Below are 22,232 nucleotides of genomic sequence, written 5' to 3'. Positions count from 1 at the left end.
TTACCATGCTGAGGGTCAGGAGTGACCAACAGGGGCCAAGACAGCCTCTCTTGTGAGCCTCAAATAGTGGGCAGCAACAGTCCCATCCTGAGGTATCTCGGTCACTAAGCACCTAGCCCAGTGGCAGGTGCTGAGAGAAGGTGACCTCTGGTGGTCACTGAATTAATGTAATGATCTTAAGCAGCGATCACACACATATAGTTGTGTATGCACACGTGTGTGGCTGTGTCTATGTGCGCAAGGACTTACATGTATGGAGCACTTTCAGCATTTGTGTGATGGATTTATAAGAATTCTATTTATTTGGCTTCTCTTTCTATTTGCTGGATCTTCCTTATCTTCTCAACTTTGAATATTGGACAGCTCCAGAATGCAACCTAGATGATTTCCTTAGGTGATTTTATAAAGATTCATGGCTTAAAAACCACCTATATGCTAATAGTTCCCCAATTTATGTTCCCAGCCCCACCCTCAAGTCCAGACTCATATATGCAAATGCCTACCTGGGTGTCTATCTGGCATCTCAAACCAAAAATGGCCCAAATGGAGATGTCCTCTGCCACCATGCCCCAAGCCTAGCTCTCTCCAGCCAGTGATGTTGGCTGCATTGCTCCATTTTCTGAGGCCATCAACTATGAGCTCCTTGATTCCTCTCTCTCTTGTATCCTGTGTTCAATGGATTAGCAAATCTTGACAGCAAAACTCTGACAACGTATCAGGTAATTTCTAACTACTTCCATTACCTCCATTACCACCATTGCCTTCAGACAATGTATTAATGTTATCAACCAGTGAGCTCTTGAAAGTATACATATTATTTCACTTATTTGAGCAAAACCCTCTGGTGGCATCTCATCTCACCCAGCATTAAGTCTGAAGAATAACCCTGGCCTACAAGGCCCTTGGTGATCTGGATCCTGATGCTGCCTCTGGCCTCACCTCCCAAAAAGCATCCTCCCTTCTCACCGTGCTCCTGCCGTGCTCCGGGCTTGTCACTCCTGCACGGTACCCCAAATCCTCTCCATACCCTGTGCCCTTTCTGTGCCTGGAACACACTTATCCAATATGTCTACACATTCTTGTCCCTTCACCCTGGTCTCGGAGTAAACGTATCCTTGTTAGCCTTTTTCCAACCACTGGCCCCAACAGTCCCACACCTTGTCCTGCTCCATTTTCTCCAGAGCCCTTAGCAGTGCCCATCCTGTCATGCACGGATGTGCTCCCTGGGGGTCTTCCCTGCTCCAATGTCAGCTCTGTAAGGACACGGTCCCTCTAACCTCATGCTACATCCCCAGTGCCTGGCAAGGGCTGGTCCCATTCAGTACATACTTGTTTGATGGATGAATCCAAGCCATTTGTGTTAATTTTTTGATTGATAATTTGAAGATCTAGTACTCTTCCTCAAAACCAAATTATGAACTTTCTTTTTACCTTAAACTCTGCTTTTTCTGCCATGATGACTTGCCTTTTTCATAGCTCATGTGACTTTGTTTGATGGTGGGAAAATTATACAAATACATTGAAAGATGACAAGTTTTCTCCAATGAACAATAATGCTATCAACACAGACTAAAATAAGCAACATAATTCTAGAATAAAATTATTTCCTATTATTTCCTAAAATAGAAAACTGTTTTAAAAAAATAGCTACTGTTCATACAGGGCTTGGTAGCATGATAATAATTGGTTTTGGAATGTACATTAAAGTCCGGGATGTTGGTGTTTTATAGTTTACCCAAAATACATTACAGGCAAAAGACTAGCAAAGTGTGTTAAGTATTACAATTTCACAGAGTAAGAACATAATGGCACAAAGAAAGCATGTCTTATTTTCTTTCCCACGATGTATATGAAACAAACTGTTCTACCGCCTGCAGTACTGAGTGGGCTGCCGCACCTGAGCTGGAGAGCTCTGAAATGTCATCATGGGAAGGAGGTTCATTTGTGGGTTGTCAAATCCCCAGGTGCTGACAAATGTAGGTCAAATTCTGCCTCAGTGAGATAATTGTATAACAGAACTTTTAACAGGCTCATTCAGCAGCCTATGCAGTGTCTAACGAACCAAGAGGATCTGGATGATTTCAGGGAGTTCGTGGCAGTGGAATTCGGTTGAGACTGACCATTCCCTCCTCTGAACTGGGGACCAACACTTCTTGACACTCTAGCTGCAACGTGGGAGGTGCCCGAGCTGTGTTGGTGCTCCGGCCCTCGCCCTCACAGACTGGAAGCTCTGCTAGCGCCGGAGATGTATGCGATTCATACTTTTGGTTCCCATCAAAACCTGGTATCGTGCCTTGCTGGCAGCAGGAGCTCAAAAATATTTGTTAAACAGATTTATGGTTTTTCAGCCAGATAGATCTAAATTCTGCAAAGGTTTAACCGCCAGAAAAATCCACGTTTATAGCCAAAATATCACATTTTCTAACGGCTGTTTGTTTTTCGGCAGACATTTTTATCTTATTTTAGATATGTTAAAGCTTCGGAGGAGCTAAAACCCTTGTTAAATATTAATGATTAATTATACTAATGAATAATCATGCTTGATCTTTTCCTTTTAAAAACGGTGAGAATCTCTTTAGCAGCAAGTTTATGTTAATAATGTTTTGGGGGTAACTGGCCACTTTCATGGCTTTATAATGCCTTCATCTCAGAAACGGATTATATGCAAATTTGGCATTCCTTGATGGTTTAATGAGCTTGAAAGTGGAAGCCAGTGGATTAAAATTACATTCTAAGTCTATGAAATACATCTGTGGCTTCTCCAGTTCTTTCTGACATCTGCATGTGGCCCTTGGGAAAGCTTTAGTGACGAGCACACACTGCTAATGGCCCTGGTGGATGAGTCAGACCAACTGTAGCTCGCAGAATTGCCTTCATATGGGGGATGCTGTCTGTCCGAGGCTGACATTTTCAGTTCTGGGAGCTCTGGCCAGCTGGAGAGCTCCTGCCCCCTTGCTTCCCTGCTGGCGTTACTCAGACTCACTGGACACCCTCTGTAGGTAGTACCAGTGTACCTGTAGCCTGGGTGCAGAGATCTTTCCAGCACCTGAGGCATCACACCGTTATCCGCAGGCTGGGCTGCAGGGTCCAGGTCTAAAGCTGGTCGGCCCGCATCCCAGGGGTCCCCTTGAAAGGCTCTGTGATTGCCGGTGGTCGGGGTCAATTGTGCAGATGTCTTTAAAAGTGTCTCACTGGTGACCAGAAAGTTACTTTGTCAAAATGACAGATGGGCTGCGAGCAGCTCCTCGCCCTGCCTATTCCCTGGGATGTCGGCTCCGTTTACTTGTCAAGATCAGGTATTTTTGTAACTCCCAGCAGCGCGCGGGCTTTCACGGGCAGTCCATGAAAAAATCCTCTGTTTCCTCTGCTCCGTGGCTTGTTGTTGACCCACAGGAATAAGGGGTGCTTGAGGACTTGGTGGCTTTACCGTATGTAGGTGCATGATCCAGGAGGGTGACATGTGATGACAGTGAGGGTGACAAGCCTCCTGGGCTGGTCTTATGAAGAAGCAGTTTTGCCACCATCGATTGCCGAGGGGATCCAGGACATTTGGTTTCCATGTTCTGCACGCGTCAGTCTTCTTCTACCCTTGGTAGAGAGACATTTATGTGCATGATTAAAAGGATCCATTGAGTTCTCTGTCTTTTTATAGCACAGAGCCCAGCTTCTTATATTGTGGTAAGTCAGGAAACGGACAGTCAAAATAATATCTCCAGGAATCACCTTCTTTAACATCATGTCATGAGCTTTTCCTACAGAGTTACTCTAATTTTATTACCATTTTTCACTCTTTAGTCCTCAGTCCTCACTCCCTCCAATACCCCTGCCAACCTGGCCAGGACAGTCTGTGTTGTCCCCCTGAGACTGGGAAGCCCAGCTGATGCCCTGCGAACCATAGGTCCCGCTGGTAGAGGGAGCTGGACCCCCAAAATGTGGTCCATCATCTTCTCACTAGTTCAAAAGAACTCACCAGAAAGGCGCAAACAGAGTCATAGAATTTCATCACCCCCTCTTTTTTTGTTTTCTTTTTGGGCAGAGGAAGAAGAGGATTTATTATTCATCAAGTGCTGAAGGGCGCCCAGCAGTGTAAAACAACCAGAGGTGCCGGACAGGCAGCTGGGCCACTTGCATGTGATGCCGCATTGCTTTGGAGGGTCCCTTCTCCCTCGCCCCTGGCTTGCAAATTCCTCCCATGTCAGGAGTCGTTCAGAAGTTTTCTCTGCAGCATCGACCCCATCCCACGTTTTGGCTGGGGAGAGAAGGGTCGGCTTAAGCATTTGGGTAAAATAAAGGAAGGAAGCTGCCATTTATCTGTCTCAGTTCACAGGCCTGGCTTCTGTCCAGAGGCAGAGTGGGACACAGCCTACCTTCGGGTTTTGTGGTCTGCTTCTGGGAGCCGGGTATGGTGGCAGCGCTGCGTCCGTGTGGCAGGGCCCACGGGGCAGGATCACTGGCTGCTTCACGTTCAGTCCATTCCTGTTACCCCAATGTGGTGCTGCCAGCAGGCCCGTCGTATATTATACGACGCACAGTATAATAAAAAACAGGCAGTGCTACTTTCTTTGGGCTACTATTTTTATTTGGTGGTTATTTCTTTTGTGTTCTGCCATCTCTAATGTTTTGGTTCTATTTCAAAATATGATTAAACAGAATGAGGAGCTGTTTGACACTGCCCTGTTTTAAATCAGAGCTGTTCTTGAGCAGCCGGGACATTCTAATGGCCCGTGTTTCTTTGTTCTGAGAGTTCCTTGAAAAGGCCAAAAAAAAAAAAAAAAAAAAGCCAGACCTAAACCCTTAAACAGAATAGGACCCAAAACAATCCCTCCAACAACCTAAAGCCCCTTAAAAAAATGGAAATGTTAGGTAACTTAAATATAAAAAGGGCCTCCTTATTAATCCCCCGTTGCCTCTGCTGGCACGTGTCATATTTTCAACGTATAGGATCAGGAGAACACTGTCACTTAGTGATGTATTAAGGCAATATATCATCAGAACATCGTCTTTGTAGAGGATGTAGGTACTAAAAGACACGATTCTGTCCAGACAGAACAGCAGGGGGTCTCACTTCTTTCCTCCACCCCCCTGCCTTTTTCTTTAATCTCCTTCTGTTTTGTGTTGCAGAGAAGTGAATTTCTTCATGGGATATGACTTGTTGCAAAATAATCGGGGGGCCCCAGTGGGCTTCATAAAGTCTTTTAAATGGTCGGGCTTCAAGGGCAGCTTTGTTCAGAGTTTGCACTGTTAGCTGGGCTGGAGGAGGCGGCATTTGCCAGGGCTTGGGTCTCTGGGGTAAAGGTTTGCTGAGCCTAGACAGGAGGGAAAAAGAATAACACTCCCAGATGTAGCACAATGAATTGCGTGATGTTCTTGCAAGATTATTTTAACATTAAGTCTCCAAAATCATGGCTGTGGGATGCTGCAAGCCTCCCAGGAGAGAGTACACCGTCCTGTTCAAATCAAATAAGAAACAAGAAGACTTGGCAGGTTTGGGTCCAGGTTCTGGGCCTTGCCAATGACCAGGCACTCAGACACTGGGACTTGTTTTGAGTTTTTATTTAAATCAGAAACTTAATAATCTGTCTTTTCTAAAAGGTGCTATTTTCACCTGTTTGTTCAAAATGAAACCATAAGGCCCTAAGGTTTATAAAGGTTCTTAAAATGGGGTGCGTAACAAAGGCAAACATTTAAATTCTTAGCTGCAAGGGAAAGATGGTTCATCTTTGTCTGTAAACCAAGCTGTGTAGCATAGTGATTAAATCACAGGCTTTGATAGTAGATCGTGCTGGGTTTGAATCTTGGCCCCAGCTAGCTCTATATGTTTCAGTTTACTTTTCTATAAAATGGAGTAGGGGGTAAATCAGTGCTTTTCTTAGGTTTGTTGCAAGGGTTAAATACACAAAATATGTTCCTCACAGTCTGGCACATACTAGATTTTCTATAAATGGTCATGTACTATTTTTCTTAATAATTCAGCAACCCGCCTGGAGAACTATATGCCACTTCATTGTTTGGCTAAGGATGGATCAGCTCTGTTTGTGGTCTTGGCTATGGAAAGGATTTGCAAAAGCAGTGGAGGTCAGGGCTACAGAAAAATCTGGAAATGGTACGTTAAAAGCTCAAAGCACATTATGCAAAGCCCACAGTTGACACCTCCCATGTCCTGGGCTAAACCCAATCAGTTCGGGAAAAGAAGAGGTCTTGGGACACCATTTCCTTTGGCTGGGGAGTTGAGTTCTTTTCCCTTCCCCTTTCCTCACTTTAGAAATGGTTGTGTTAGTTTTGTCTTTGTTTCCATTTTTTCCCCAAGTCCTGTTGAACTGAGATACATGACCCAGAGCCTCGCACTTGTATGCTTAGGCTTTTTGGCTGACCAAACCACCTTTTATTTTTTTCTTCTGGATCTTTCCATGTAAGAGTTATAGGGAAGTCAATTGTGCTATCAGTAATGATGAACAAGCAAACAAAAGCTTAATTAAAATAATAAATCATCAATCAAATTTAATATTGCCATTGGCAACCACTGGGCTATCTCAGCACCACACCCCTCCCTGCCCCTGATCCATTATTATTTGCTGAGAGCAGATTTTGTCCAAAAGAGACAGGCTGGGGCAGGCACAAGCTTGCATTATCTCCTCTCTGAGCGCTCATGCTCTCTTGCAAAGGATTTCTCCTGACTGTACGTTCCGGAGAGGTAATCATTTCATTTTACTATTTCCAATGGTCAGAACTGCTGGTAAGGAATGGAATCCACCCCCTTTGGGTCTTTGGATGCTGCCAAAACACTTCTTTGTTTAGCTTTTGCCCACATCTCTGCACTCTAGAACCTCACAGGTTTGAAGTCAGGTCTGCTTGCTAAGTCTTGGCCTGTTCCTCCCATTGCACCTTTCATAAGTTACCTTACCCCAGGGCAGAAACGTGGCAGGAGACCTCACCTGTCTGACCCAGGTAGCCTGACTTTCCAGAAAATTTCCAGACCAGCTCTACTACATACTAATCTATTCCAAAAACCTCAACAGTCATGTCAGAGCTAACCTAATTCTAATATGATACACCTGTAAATTTTAATGCTGTGCCTTAGCAACGAATTTTCCTGGCTGGTCCCTTAATCCCAGCCTGGGAACCAGGTTCTGTTCCCAAGTCCACTGCTCGCTGGCTCTTTGAGAGAACCGAGACACTTAACTTCATTATGCACCATTCCTCCGTCTGCAAATCTTAAGAAACCTGTGAGGATTAATGAAATAATGTCTGCAGAGCTCCTTGGAAGAAAGGTGCTATGTAAACATGAAGTATTATTCTTCTGTTTATGAGAAGTGGTATAATATTGCCTGGGAGAAATTGTGACCCGTGTTCGTAAGTACCATAAAGTTCCCTTTGGCTCTTTCGGCCCTGGAATTGGGTTGCAATGGGGCACTTCAAGGAGAAGTTGACCTCTCTGACTTCATGAATGGGGAGACTAGAAATTCCAGTGAGAATACACATGCTGATGTTGGATCAGTTTCCCTTGCTCCATCCTCCTTGGGAAACTTGATGCAAGACATCCGTATTCCCCAAAACAAGTTCCTATTTGAGCAATTTTGAGACTCTCCGTGTGAAACATTATTGTGTGTGTGCTTCATATAAGTTCTCCGATGATAAGATGAGGGCTCAAAGTGTCCTGTTTGTGCTCCCCAACTTCAGTGGCTTTTGAATCAAGGTGAAATTATCTTCCATTCTTCTCATTTGGTGGCAGAAGTTACACTGCAGCATTTGGTTGACTTGCTAAGGTCTGATGTCTCATTTTACCCAAGAGCTTGTCTGTTTCAGGACAATGGGAACCTTGCAGCATGATTTCTGTCGCTCTCCCACACCGCTGAGTGTAATGACGCATGTGCCAAGGCTTTGGTCTGCAGCTCTGTAACCTCCACTGCTGACGAAACTCCCTTCCCTCTCAGAGTAGCCGGGCTGGGGCATCGATCCCAGGAGCTGATGACGAAGGACATAGCCTATTTGGGATGAATGTGGGTCCACCCCTGTGGATATTTGCAGCAAAATGTATAAGCCCCTCCCCAGATACGAGTACTGAGATGAAAGGACCGGGGAGTGTGCTTCTGTGTAGGAGGGACGGGGCAGGCCTAGGGGCTTCAAACTTAGAAAAGAGCCACTTCTACCTCCTCCTTCCTCCTGATGGCACTACCTGGCCCATGTGCTTCATTGACACACGGCTTACTGGGGCAGAAAAAAATATCACAACCTTACAACCTTCTTGGTTTTCTGAAAAAGGATCTGGCACTTTGAATTTGCTGGTTTGCCCAATGACAGCCGTTTGCCTCTGAGGCAGGCGTTGCTTTCAAAAGAGACAGGAATGGAGGGAAGGAATGCCACCTTCTAGGGGAAGAGCCGTGTGTGGTGTGCCACCTTCCCAGTGTGGCTAATCAAATAGGGTAAGCCGGCAGGGGACCAGGGATTTTTGTTTTCTTTCTTATTTCAAGAGATTTGTGCTGCTATTTTGTAGTCTAAAAATACAGTATCTCGCCAACTGACATTTCTCCCTTGTCACCCTCATCATATTAGCTGTTGTGTTTTCCTCTCAGGTTTTCATTTTATATTTTTTAATATAAATGAAAGGTCAGGTAAGACTTTCCATAGTCCATGATAGGATTGGTTCTGGAAGAATCTTTGGAAAAAAAAAATATTTTCAAGACATTGCTTTGGAGTAGAACAGAAGCATTTCAAAAGGATTTTGTTTCTGGTTGAGCAAAGCACCTGGGAACATTTCACAACGGTGTTTTGCCGTCTTCCCTGTGCTCTCCGGCTAGCCTGTCCTCGTCCATGAGCTGAGCGCTCATTTCCCTCCGCACCAGACCCAGCAAAGTGCTCAGGAGGCGCGAGCCGGCTTAGGGCTGCAATTCCGAAGACCGGGGACCCCGTGCTGCCATCTAGCGGCAGGTCTCGGACACAGCAAGCTGGCTGTCGGAATCCTGTTTGAACTTGGCTTGCGGCGGGAGCTGTGGTTTGGCTCCCATCCTTATAGAGCTTTGTTGCCAGCCATGTAGATTTTTAAAATTTTTACTCCCCGTGCCCCCCTTTTATTTTCGCGTGTTGGCACTTCATTTAATGTGCCTCTAGAGGCTACGTTTTGGGTTCTGATGTATTTGGTCAATGTTAGAGAATCTGTTACTCTTCTTTTGGAAAGGAAGCGATTGTGCAGACAGACAGATGCCTTGGACAACAGGTAAATCGCCAGCTGGCTGATCCTAGAAAGGTAAACACGGGGGAGGAGACTGAGAATTAAAGATGCGATGAGGTTTATTAGCCTCATTCACTGGTTAGGTTGATTTTTTAGAGTGATCTGACCTTTTCTTTGAAAAGGTCACCATCTCTGTTGCTTAGATCAGAGGAGACTCAAACCCAGGCTGGAATTTGGGGAAGACTGTTTGAGGATGCCAGTCTGGACCTCAGAGGTGTGACAGGCACATCTCTGTGGATATCCAAATGGGAATGACTTTCCTTGTTACCAGAAAACAGCTGGTGTCTGCAGCCCTTTCCACGCTTGGCAATGACACAGGTCCTTGCAGTTATTCTGCTCTTAGAGAGCTCTCGCTTGGAGACACCAGGAAGGCACCAGTCTCCCCTGGGGCCTCAAGGCAAGAAGACTGTTTTGTTCTATTCTGTGTCCTGAATGCCTGGGAAGTAGCAAAGTGCAGCATTTGTTTTCCAGATCTGCCTCTTGGGTGACCTTGGGCAAGTTCCCTAACTTTGGTTCCTCATCTGTAAGACGGGGATGGTGTAGACTTTTTGGTGAAAAAATGCATATGAGGTTCTTAGCACAGAGCCCGAACACACAGAGAGCGTGTTCAGTAAGTGTGAGTCACTATTACAAAATGTTGCTTGAATGAAAAAGTGAACCGAAATGAATGTGACCCCGAGTCCCAGTGATGGTGACATATGGTGCATGTGGGGTGTGTCCGAGGGGGCGAGGGGCTCATGAAGACTTTGCCCAGCCACTTCTCACTGGAGCCCCTGGCTCGAGGACCAAGGTTTTTGTCTCTCGGCAAAATTGGGGAAAGCAAACCTGTGTTTGAATTTACTCTTTTAGCTGCTGGACTCAATTAAGGAGATGGAGGAATCACCAGTGATTCTCTGGAGTTTTTATTTTTTCTTTGAGGTCTATTTCTTTCTTTGGGATTCTTAGGGATGTGCCCCATATCCACACCAATCACATACCAGGGAAATGATCAGATATGGCAGTTCTGCACCAATGTGACCCTTGATTGGATATAAAAAATATATATCCCACTGTAATCAGAAGGGAGAAAAAAATGCACTAAACCTATAGCTAAGGCTTAGGTTTGTTCTCTCTGTGTGTGTATGTACAAAAAAATTCCAGATGTGAATCTACAAACCATCTGGTTGGAATAACTTCTGAGCTGGACTGTAATTACAAGCTATTTATTATGAATCTTGGGATCCTGTTATGGAGTTTGACTGGCTCCCAGGTTTCTAATTTAACGAAGAGCTCCTATATTTAAGAGAGTGTGTGCCTTGCCACTGATCAGATCCTGGATTGTGTCTTCACACCACTTCGATTGCCCTGAGAGCTTTGAACCCCGTGTCTGAGGATTCTTCCCTCCAGAGAGGAGGTGCACTTGGGGTGGCCCTTCGCTAAGGCTGCAGCCAAGTTTGCCAAAGGTGTAAAGCCATGTAGTCGTGGTGACCGAAGCTCTGCTTGTGAAGAAGTTTACTTCACGGTGGTCCTGGGTTGGGGGCATCGGTATCAAAACATGGCTTGCTGGAGCTACATCAGCAAGCATAAAGCAAAGTCAGCGTTCATAATATCAAGCAGCGTATGGTCATTCCTAATGACTTATTGGAAGTAGGAGGGGATTATTAATTTTTAAAAATGTATCTCTTTAATTTGAATGGTGACCATAACAATGTGTTACCTTTGTAGTTTAAGAAAAAATTATAAAAATAAATCTAAGGGCCATGACATAGAGTTATGCACTGACACCACCATCGTTCCGGAGAAGAGAGGGTGAGGGAGGGGGCCTTGGAGGGCGCGGGGGCCAGCACGCCTCACTTCAGACCGTAGGTCTGCTGTTCACAGCGGGAGGTGGACAGCTCCACCCAGCTCAGCCTCACTGGCGACAAGAGTACTCTCCCTGCAGCAGTGGTTCTCAGCCCTGGTTGCACGTTGGAAATTACCTGTGAGCTTGAACAAGCACACGTGCCTGGTCCTTGCGTTAATCAGATCTGAGCTTCAGGGGGTAGGAGACAGTCTTTGTTAAGAACTCTACAGGGGGTTCTAATTTGCAGCTAAGGATGAAGGCCACTGTCTCACAGGATTTTAAAGAGTAAATGAGATTAGCCCCATGAGGGCACTTACCACATAACAGATACCAAAAAGGGAACTAAAGAGAGATAGAGGGAGACTGAATCACTCAGGACAACCATACCCTCCCGTGTACAGGACAACTTGTAAATGAAAATGCAAAACTGCAGAAGCATCCTGGGGTACAGGTGGCTGCAGATGGCTGCCCTTTCTCTGAGTGTCAGACAGGTCCTGGGACAGTGTCAGGAATGTTCACCGCATTCCCCTCAGGGATCCCTAACTGAAATGAGCATCGTTTTCTGTTTGTTGTGGATTGGGCAAGTCTGAGCAACGCCGGCCATGGCAGCTTATTATTCCCATGTCTCAGTTGGCCTTGCAGGGCCACGAGGGCAGGGAAGTAACAAGACTGGTGTGGAAAGAGAGACGTTGGGAAGGCGAGGCCCCATAGAACTTGCTGTGTGGGTTGTGATGGCGAGTTGGAGGGAGTGGGGTTCGGGGACTCAGATGTCCTGATCTTTGAAAGGAGAGGGGATGGGATGACAGTCTGGATTTATTTTAGAGCTAGACCCTGGGACTGTCTTGGGGGGCTCTGGAAGTCCCAGAGAATTTGAGGATAGCACAGAAGGTGACGAATTTTTATCTTAGAACTAACTTGGGGCTGGACTTTGGTGCATAAGCTTGGCTTGGGCTCCCAGCTCCCAACACAAACACACACACACACACACACACACACACATATACACACACACACCTGCTTGGTTCTGGACCAGAAAAGGTGAGATCTTCGTTAGTCTCATGGTGTCGGGACATACTGGGCACACTTGTGAACCTTCTCAAGGTCATTGTCAGGGTTGAGTTGTACATACTCCAAGAAGGTTCTAGGTTCATTTCAAGGTGAGCAGAGCTGGCCAGTTGCTGCTCTCCAATCTGCCCCCAAATCAGGCAGTGAAGGTTATAGTCCCAGCCTTCACCCAGAGGTAATGTGTGGGTGTGCCCACCTTTGTGGCTTCAACTTGAATTCCAGCTACTGCCAGGCTGTGTAATCTTGGAAAAGTCAGCTACCTTCTCTGAGCAGCAGTTCACTTGTTTGTAAAGTGGGGATAATGATAATATTTATCTCACAGGATTTTAATAAGAATGAAAGCTATAGCACTTAGCGTATAGCAGGCACTTGTTCAAGCTCAAATCCTGCCGAATTTTTGTGACATAATATTTTTGGTTCATGTGCCTATAATCTGAACACAAACAGGCACATACATCATGTTTGGATCTTCTCTGAGACTTTTTAACAGCTAACCTTTCAGGATAAAACCGAAGATGCAAATGTTCACCACACTTTCATTAGCATAAGTGCTAATATAACACAGCTGTCTCACGGCTATAAAACACTGACGACTGTGTCTCTGCTTGGCATGTGGAATATTATTTTTTCTCTTACTGAGCCTATTCAATACTCAGCTTTGTCATTATTTGAGTTGGAACTTTAGATTGCTGCATTTTAGTGCACTCTACTATTAAGAATTGCTGGACAGCCATGAGAAAATATTTTTGTTCTCACGATGCAGTCCTGGCCCAGGTAGCCCAATGGGCAAAATATGATTTCCACAAATATTATCATTTCTGTAGTGTGTACGAAAAAGAAACCTTAGAACAGAGTGGGAGACAGCTTCTCCCTCGGCATTCGGTTATCTAGGTGAAGTTGGCTTTTAAAGAAGGGACTTTTCATCCCCTCTCATCTGCCTCTAATCTGCAAAAGTCCCGTGTTCCTGGATGGGTATTTCATGTCCGGGAGAGGGAGACCCTACTGGCCACCACGGAGTGTGCTCTTGCCAAGTGAAGGCAAAACAGGACGGGTGAGCTGGGAAGACCTCAGCTGCGTGTTCGGATTCCGGGTGTTCTGTTTGATGCTTGTTTGAAATGTGTCTTGTCTCTTTTTGCCTAGAACAAGGAAGTGACGTGTAAGAGAGAGAAGTGCCCGGTGCTGTCGAGAGACTGTGCCCTGGTGGTCAAGCAGCGCGGAGCCTGTTGCGAGCGGTGCAAAGGTGACTTATGTCTTGGCCGGCTCCTCTTTGGGCCGTTGCTTTAGGCATTTTTATGTCTCTTTCTCTCACCTTTCTTTTCACTGGGCTCTGGGCTGGGGGACACTGGGTGTTGGGAGGGGAGGTGGAGTGTGGGTGTGTGTGTGTGTTGGGGGCTGGTAGGAAGGCATGGTGGAGGAACGAAAGCATGGTAAGCATCTGCAGGTCTGATTTCTTTCCTAAGGCAAGTTGTTAACATGTCACAGAGAAGATGCGACCGTGACGCCTGTGCGCATTTGCACACATGCACACGAGCGTATTTTGTCAACAAGTTTCAACACTCACTTTTTCCAGGCTCCACACTTGCTCTGCCCACTCTGCCAGCGACGTCTCTAAACCCTCATTGTATCATTTCAGTCTGCCTTAAATTTTTCCTTTTCTTCCAAATTCAATCCAAGTTCCTCTGCTTGTCTTTGAAGCCTCTCTAAAATCTCCTTCATCATTTCCCGTGCCCCCAGCCGCAGACTGTCCTGGACATTCTGTTCCTGGTCTCACCTCTCTCTCGACTTGAGCCCAGGCTTCTGCCTGTCCAGGGGCTGCGTGTGCTCCGGGTCCCCTGGCCCCCACTTGCTACTGTCCCCTTTACATTTCTGTGGCCACAGAAGTTCACAGGGCGCTGCGGTGGTGTGCTGGCCCCTCCGCTGTTTCATCTGTGATAAGTTGGTCATCAGCTCTTTGAGGACAGGAGCCAGGTCACTCTGAGGCCGCATGGTGTGTGTGTGTCCGTCCTGCTTCACGGCGAGGGGGCACACAGGCGGCAGTGGGAGCACGGTGGTATAGGATGTGGGCTCTGGAGTTGTGCTGCTGAGTCAGAATCCAGCTGTGCTGAGCAGCAGAGTGTACCCCAAGTCTCACCACTACTTGGAACCTCAGAATGTGACCTTATTTGGAAACAGGAACTTTGCAGATATAATTAGTTAAGATGAGGTCATAGTGAATTAGGGTGGCCCCAAATCCAATGTGACTGGTGTCTTTATAAGAAGAGGAGGAGATAGAGACAGAGGCACACGAAGAAGGAGGCTGTGTGACAAGAGAGACAGAGGCTGGAGTGAAGCTGCCACCAGCCCGGGAACACCTGAGCCACCAGGAGCTAGGGAAAGGCAAGGAGGGGTCTTCCTCAGAGCCTTCAGAGGGAGCAGGGCCCTGGTGACAACTTGATCTTGGGCTTGTAGTGTGCAGAACTGGGAGAGAATAAACTTCCCCTGTTTTAAGCCACCACGTTTGTGGTGATGTGTTAAGGCAAACACAGGAAACTAGGTCACCACCATTACCACGTGAGCAGGTGCAGACATGGAACCTTCTCCGCCCTAAATCCCTCAGTGCGAAATGAGGATAGTGACTGCACTGGAGGGACGTAGGTGGGAAGATGCATCAGAAGTGCTTAGCACAGTGCTGCATGCAGACATCCCCCAACTGATGGAAGTGCAATCGATGCTCTTTATGTGCTTGACAGACTTTGGTTTGTTTCCCATGATCCGTGGCACAGAAGGGAAACTGGGGCTGTAGTGTGTGACCTTCTTTCCTTTCTTGTCCTGCTAGTTCCTTTATCATCTGTGTCCCTTTCCTCTAGTTATCCTAATCTTCCAAGGGAAAGAGATACCCAAGACAAACACATTTCCTGAGCATTCTTTTTGAGCTTAAGAAGATAAGCCTTTTCTAACTAAACTGCATGCAAGAATAGACTAGCAAGTTCAGCATCCTGAGTTCTCCTGATAGTAATCTCGAGGCATTTGGGGGGTGGTCAAGAGTCCTGTCCTGCCCTGCCCTGAGGTGGACCTTCAGGATCGAGACTCCTGAATGGATATGACTTCTCGGGGGACCTGGGGTGGGTGTTAAATGTGTGCTCTTCATTTTCTCTCTGCCTACCCTATGATACAGTGCTTGTCTCAAGGGTTTTAAGGGACACAGTAGTATTTGCTCTTAAGTACTGGAAATTTCCAGTATTTTGGTTCATTAATTTTTTTCTGATTAGAATAGTAACATGTTCATAGGAGAAGCTTCAAAAAATAGTGTAAACTGTGGAACAGCAAAAAGAAATTACTCATAATGTCACATCCATTGGTATATTTCTTCCCGTATTTTTTTCCCATGTAAAAGTGTTTACTTTTATCTTACTCCTCATATTGTATTATTTCTATTTTTTTTCCTGTTTAACATTAGGGCATAACATCTAGATTATTTGGACATATTGTCCTCCATAGGTACTGAGGACTCTGTTGCAGGAGTGTACCAACATTCATTTGCTCATTGCTGACCAAATTTGGGGGCATTTAGGTTGTACCTTGGGTTTTAGCATTGGGTAAGGGTAAAGACAGGACATGAAGACCAAAGAGCATCATGCAGTAAAGGAATAAGCACTGAAAATGGAGTCTTGGGAGGAGCGTTGGCCGAGTCTAGTGCACATCTGGGAGTTAACCCAGAAACTGCTCTGGGTTTGACCTCCCAAGAAATCTGGGCAAACTTCTCCTTCACCTTTTGTATTATCTGTTCATATGGGGTGGAAAACAACAACAACAACAACAACAACGACGACAATCATTAGTGTGTAACAGAAATTCTGAGACCACAGCAGCAGCTGCACTTCTGATAAGCTCTTTAACAAACACGTGCATGCCAACACTGGGGATTTTGACTTTTCTTACTCTGTGGGAGTGATTTAGTGAGAAATCGTATTAATGCAGAAGTTTGCTGATAATACTTTATTTTAGAGTGGAATGATGTCTGGGCAAGATTGTCTCAGGGTCAAAATATTTAATCAGATTAGGGAATAATACACATAATATATATTATAATATATAAAATAGAATATACAATGGGTTTTTCTTATCAAAGAAATGGAACCTCTCATTTTTCAGATGATTTAATGCATTGTTGCAGGAGAGGTGATGGTCTGAGTTCTGTATTTTGAAGACATCTTTATTCAGAGGTGCTGCCTTGTGCAGTTTTGAAAGCTGCTCACCACACAGTGTGGTCAGGCCTCTTGCAGAGGTGTGCACAGCGTGTACCTCACCTGGCAGAGTGGGTGCAGGACGTGGATCTCTCAGGCTTCCCAGTAAAGGCAGCCCTTCTGGAAGAACCTTTCTACCCTCAGCAAGCGTATAGCAAGGTGGAATCTAATGTTGCTAGTGGAGGAGGCAATAGTGAAAGCTTGCTAGATGTTTTGAGTTACCTTTGAGTATTTCTTCTTGTTTGTTTGCCTTTCCTTTTACCTGAGGGAATCATGTTGCTCTAAATGTAATGGGCCACAGTATCATATCACTGTTAAAATGCAGATTCCTAGGCCTTGCCCACCTTGCCCAATAATAACTGTAGTCACTAAGATTACCATCCTCTTCATCAAAATAGCAGCAGGCAGTATCAGAGTAGTGCTTCCTTGGAGCCAGGCTCTGAATCCTTACAACCTAGGATTCTATCATAGCCCCATTTTACACATGAAAAAATGGTGGCACTGAGAGCTTTAGTGACTTGCCCAAGCTCATGGAGCTAGTAGGTGACAGAGATGGTGACTGACCTTGGTGGTCTCACCATTAGGCTTGTAGGCCAGCTGTATCAGAAGCTCCAGGCCCGGGTCCTTGACTGTACATTTTCAAGTCTTCACTGAGACCCTCATGCAGACTGAGGCTTGGGGACCACTGCTGCCACATAAAGGAGGCAAAGGAAGACAGATGGTTGGCCGTCCTGATAAAGAAATGAGAACCACATCTTTTAGAGGCTGATAGGCAACATCTGTCCTGGGCAACATACTTTTGAGGGGAGAAATCTCTTTTCCCTTTGTAGCTGGGAAGCCATGGTTTTTCTCTGACCCTCTGCTCTCTTCCTATTTTTAAAATTTTACATCATTAGAATGATGATATAAGAAATGAAGCAAAACAGCAGATAATGACCAAGAAAATATAACTCTGATGTTGACATGCTGATGAATGCTGATCAAAAGTCTTTCCCAGTTATTCAATTGTGTAAATAAATGGGAGTAGGAGGACTTGAACCCAAGAACTGGCCAACCACCCCCATCATTTGTAGGGACTTTCTTTTCTTTTTCCCTTCTGATTTTTCACTTCTTCCTTCCCTTGCTTAGCATAATTATGTTTAATTTTAAATTTAGTTAGATACATACTACATTATTATTAACATCATACTAAAAAAGTTAAAAAAGAAAGGAAAATAAAGTTCACTTTGGGCTTGCAAAACCCACTCTGCCCAGAAATAACAACTGTTATCAATTTATTGTCTTTCCCAGGCCTCTTCCAGTTTATTACATATATGTAATTCCACATGTATGCTTTTATTTTTACATAAATGGGATGAAATAGTCTTTTTCAGTTTGCCTTTTTAAAAAATCTCAACAATAATACAACTTAGGAATTTTCGCAGGCCAGTTTATGCTTTTTAAACTTGTTTGTATGGATTCCATAGCATAGATATACAATAATTCATTTAATATCTCCCTATTGATAGATGCTTAGATTTTCAGTTTTTGCAAGCCGCAGGGAACCAACTTGTCATTTCTGTCATGCCCACGCATGTCTGTTTCTCAAGAACAGAGACCTGGAAATCACAGTGCTGTGGGGATAGGTGTGCACGTGCTAAAATGTGATGGACATTACTAAATGGCTCCAAAAAAGGCGAGGCTGTTCTCCTTCCCTATTCCTTTGAGAGTTTTTAAGCCCTTTCTCCCTGAAAGATGATAGACTTGAGGAAGGAGAGTTGGTGTCATACATGGCAAAATTTAGACCTATTGGCTGTCTTTGCCTTAAAAGCTTACACAGTGGATTCCCTCATTTCCATTCCATCGAGCCGATTCCCTCCTTTTAGACTTGTCACAGTCACTCTCCTACACCAGTTCCCTCCTGTTCTGGACCCCCCCATATTACCCTGGGGTATTTTCCTCTCCCTTTTGGTGTTTTGGTGAGAAACAGTATTAAGCTTCCTTTCAAGAGCCTAGCTGAGGACCATCAATTGTGCTTTTGTATTTTCCAATGAATGGTACAAAGCACTGTCAGGCGTCAACAAGTTAAGACTTGCATGATACTGTTTTCACAGAATTTGGTCCAGTACTGCAGAACTGCAGTTATAGAATGGATGAAGTTTAGAATAGAGGCTAGATGAAGAAAGATATTTTACCTGCCTCTTATTTTTAAGAATGATTTTTCAGTGAGAAATACCATTGTTATCATCTTTGTCACTCTAATCATAGAACATACTATGCCTTTGAAGCCTTTGGGAGAGCTCAGAAGTTATTACTTTTTTGTTTGTTTTGATATTTCCAATATGGGGAAAGTATGGAGAGAAGACACAGTATCATCTCACTTTACCTTGGACAGTCCCTTCAGAAATTTGAGCCATTTAAAATTTCCCGTGTTATTCTATAGTTATACTTCCACGTATATTTCATTCTGTGTATACTTCATCTATTTGGGCTACTTCTGTAGCTCATGTGCATAATTTATTTATAATTATGTGGAGCCTCATTTCATTCCTTTAAATAATTACAATTTATATTTATTGTATATTGGTCTTTACAACTATGCTCATTCTTTATGGGTTTTTGTGTGTCATTCCTATTCTTTGCTTAAGGCCACTGGGCAAGAACACAGCTCTTCAGAAATGACATTGTTCCCACAGGAAAACGTGATCTTTTATATGTCGATCACCTTCCAGTGTGATGAAAAGTGTTATCCTCTGGTTCGACCAAGAGCTCTCAGGCTGAGGCTCATGAAAGCTGTGGGCACTATCTGCCTTTCTGTTTAGTGCTGTTGAAGCTCTAAGGGTTGTGACATGTGATTTTAAGACCTTTACCTCTACCTGTTATCTTTACAGAAGTACCAAAGGGACTTGTTTTCCCCAATTGCTGGATGCTGGGCTAGTTGGTTTATACTTATCACTTAGTCTTTACATTAGTGAGGTCATTTCTATCTTTCTTATTCTGTATATGAGGAAAGGGAGGGCCTAGAGAAGTTTAAACTGTTCATTTGCCAAGGTGTTAGTGACCCTAAGATCCAGAGAGGGTGTCCATGTCCTTAAAGAGCTTGCTTTTGGGGGGACACAGAGAAACACCATTGAGTGGGGGAAGTTCTGCATGGAGGGGCTACCAGGGTGCAGAGGGAAAAGGGAGGAGGATAGTTTGGGGGCAAGGGATTGGGGAGTGGGACTGGGTGGGCTTCCCAGGAGAGCAACACATTTTTGTGAACAAGTAAGGGTTAATCACATTCAAAGAGGGCTGTTCAGGGAGGCTCCCAGGTGAAGGTCATGGTACACACAAAGGCATGAAATAGGTCTTCGACTGGCTGCCACTGAAAATCATCTAGGGAACTTGTTAGAGTTTCTAGGCTTCCCTCTAGACCTGTTGAATTAAAACGACTCTGTAATAAGTTGGTGTTTGTTTGTTGATTGAGGAAGGATAGAGGGATCAGACAAAAAAGTAACAGAATGCTATCATGACTTCTTATTTTCCTCTGAAAAAAATATTGACATTGAAGAGGAAATGGTAGTTGACTGGATCTGCTTGAGGACAGAAATATGAAAACTCGTATTTTCAAAAGTATTCCTAGAAGGGTTTGGAGTGTGTGCATGTATTTGCATCCCTTCTGTTTTCCTTAATCAGATTGCTCAGCTGTTCCATTCATTCATTAATTCAACACGTATTTATTGATCCATGTGCCAGGTATTGATGGAATAGTACTGCTTACCAAATTGTATTTAACTTTTATGAAGCTAAAATAGTCTTTAAAAGAAAATGTAAATAAGTTATAACTAAGTCCTTTCAAGCAAGTATTTCAGAGTACTTTTGAGATTATTTTTATGCTGATAATAGTTATATTAATACATTTTATCCAAATAGCCTAACAACTGGGCAAAAGATTAATCTCATTTGAAAAAACTCAATATTGTTTGATGAAAACAAATGAGATCATCGAGAGTCAAACAGATGGTTTTGGCAGCTTTTCTGTATTTACTTGGACTGAAAATCACCCTTTAATTTGGGGTTCTTTCATGAACAATAATGTATTTGTTATCAGAATATATGTTTGTTATTAGAGGATCATAAATGAATAAGATGTGTTTCAGACATTTATAGGTTAGATTCCATCTTTCTTCAGATAGAGCATGAAATAGTGATTGTCCACGATACTTTGATGAAAGATAGAATAGTCTTTCATTTGTCAAGTGGGGTTTATTTTCCACAATCTTCTCTTGTCTTTGCTTTTTATGTGGTTCGCCTTATTTTTCTATGGGTTGTGATCCCATGGGTTGCATTTTTTAATAGTTTAACTTTTATATTTGATTTTAAAAATATCTTATGATGTCTCATAAAATGAAAAAAAAAAAAGAGGCAAAATGTAAACATTTACACACTGGTTTCCAAAATCAGACCAACCATTCCACGTTCCAATAAATAGGAATTAAAGAGCAAAACATGTATGGGAATTTTAAGGGAATTGGGCTGATTTATATAGACCAATTACTGGCCAGAGTCAAAGGGGACTGTGAATAAGTGCAATAGACTTAGCATTATTAATTATAGGTTGCTTTTGTACGGTACAAGGTCACAAATAAGGGAACTTTTCTCAGTGCCGCTTTGAGAATGATCCAGAGGATGATCATGCCTTTCAGAATATTGCTGTGTGGTTGTTTTGGAGGAAGCCAGCTACTTACCATATATAGAAATAAACATTTAAAAAAAGCTTATATAAAAATAATCACACTCCCTGTGTTGACAGAGTAAATTGTCCTATTGTTTAAACGTTTTAAGATGGAAAAGTTGAGTTAACCATATGCCAATCTGGTTGTTTGCTTTTAACCAAACTTCTTTTGGCAGTCATAACCGTGCATTGTTTGTTGCCCAAACAAAAGAGTGGTTCTTTTTTCAACCCCCGTTTCCCTTTATTTTAGACAGGACCCAGTTCTCTGGTAGTCATATATGACCAACCTGGATGTGGTTTGCCCCAGGTTTTGCATCCCAAATAAAAAATTACCTGCCTTCGGGTTACAGGTCTATCAAACTGTATGGCAAATGAGTTTTAGAGAATATTTTGGAAGAAAAGACAAACTGCAATCTTAGGCTTTCATAGGTATCGTTTTCAGCCCTGCAGTGGTGGCTACTATTATTCTGATTTAGCAGATGGGGAAATTTATATGCTGAGAGAGATCTCACAATTGCTGAGAGGCAGAGTGGGAACACAAACTCCAAATGTCCCATTCTTCCTCAGTGGTAGCATCCTGCCTGTGACAAGTGCAGGAAGGCAGAGAGACCTGAGAGGGCTCAGAGTTAAAGGAGAGAAAGAGAGAGAGAGGGAGAGAGAGATGCCTGAGTTTCATCTGGGCAGTCCTTCACCTCGGGGCACCCCTCTCCCTCTGGGACCTTTTATAGCCTGGGTGGAGCAACAATTTCCTAGGAAGGATGTGGACAGAGAAGCTTTGTGGAGGTGACTGACAACATGTGGCTTGAGAGCCAGTGGCTTTTCTTACTAATTGGCATGTTTTGGGAACCCTTAACATAATTATTTTTTTCTTCCCCAGTAGCCATGACTACTTATTCCTGCAGCAGTGTCCCAGTGAGACAACGTAGATGAGCTCTACTCTTTCGTACGTGCATGCCTGACTTCATAAAATATTTTAAATAGATAATGCGTTCACACAATTAAATATCCAAAAGCATCTATAGTAAACATAAGGCTTTCTCCTGCTCTTGGCCCCAGCTAGCCTGCATCCTGTCCTGGAGACAAACTTTGCACCAGATCCTTGGGGATCTTTCCAGAGCCGGCCTCTGCATACTCGTGTGTTTGTGTGTGTGTGTGTGTGTGTGTGTGTGTTAGAGAGAGAGAGAGAGTTTCATATCCAACCAA

The 22,232-nt window shown here is 44.0% G+C and overlaps 1 protein-coding gene across 2 annotated transcripts in view; it reads left to right on the top strand.

Annotated features, from left to right (window-relative positions):
* BMPER (BMP binding endothelial regulator) overlaps nucleotides 1-22,232 on the top strand; it is a 243,184-nt gene that overhangs the window by 17,392 nt on the left and 203,560 nt on the right. For both annotated transcript variants that reach the window (XM_069462240.1, XM_069462239.1), the window contains exon 3: nucleotides 13,254-13,353. In XM_069462240.1, coding sequence (XP_069318341.1) covers nucleotides 13,254-13,353 — 100 coding nt within the window. The remainder of the gene's footprint in view (nucleotides 1-13,253; nucleotides 13,354-22,232) is intronic.

Source organism: Eulemur rufifrons, chromosome 29, assembly GCF_041146395.1.
Source record: "Eulemur rufifrons isolate Redbay chromosome 29, OSU_ERuf_1, whole genome shotgun sequence".
Classification (NCBI taxonomy): Eukaryota; Metazoa; Chordata; class Mammalia; order Primates; family Lemuridae; genus Eulemur; species Eulemur rufifrons.
Note: the sequence above shows the minus strand (reverse complement) of the source record. Positions and strands in the feature narration are given on the sequence as shown.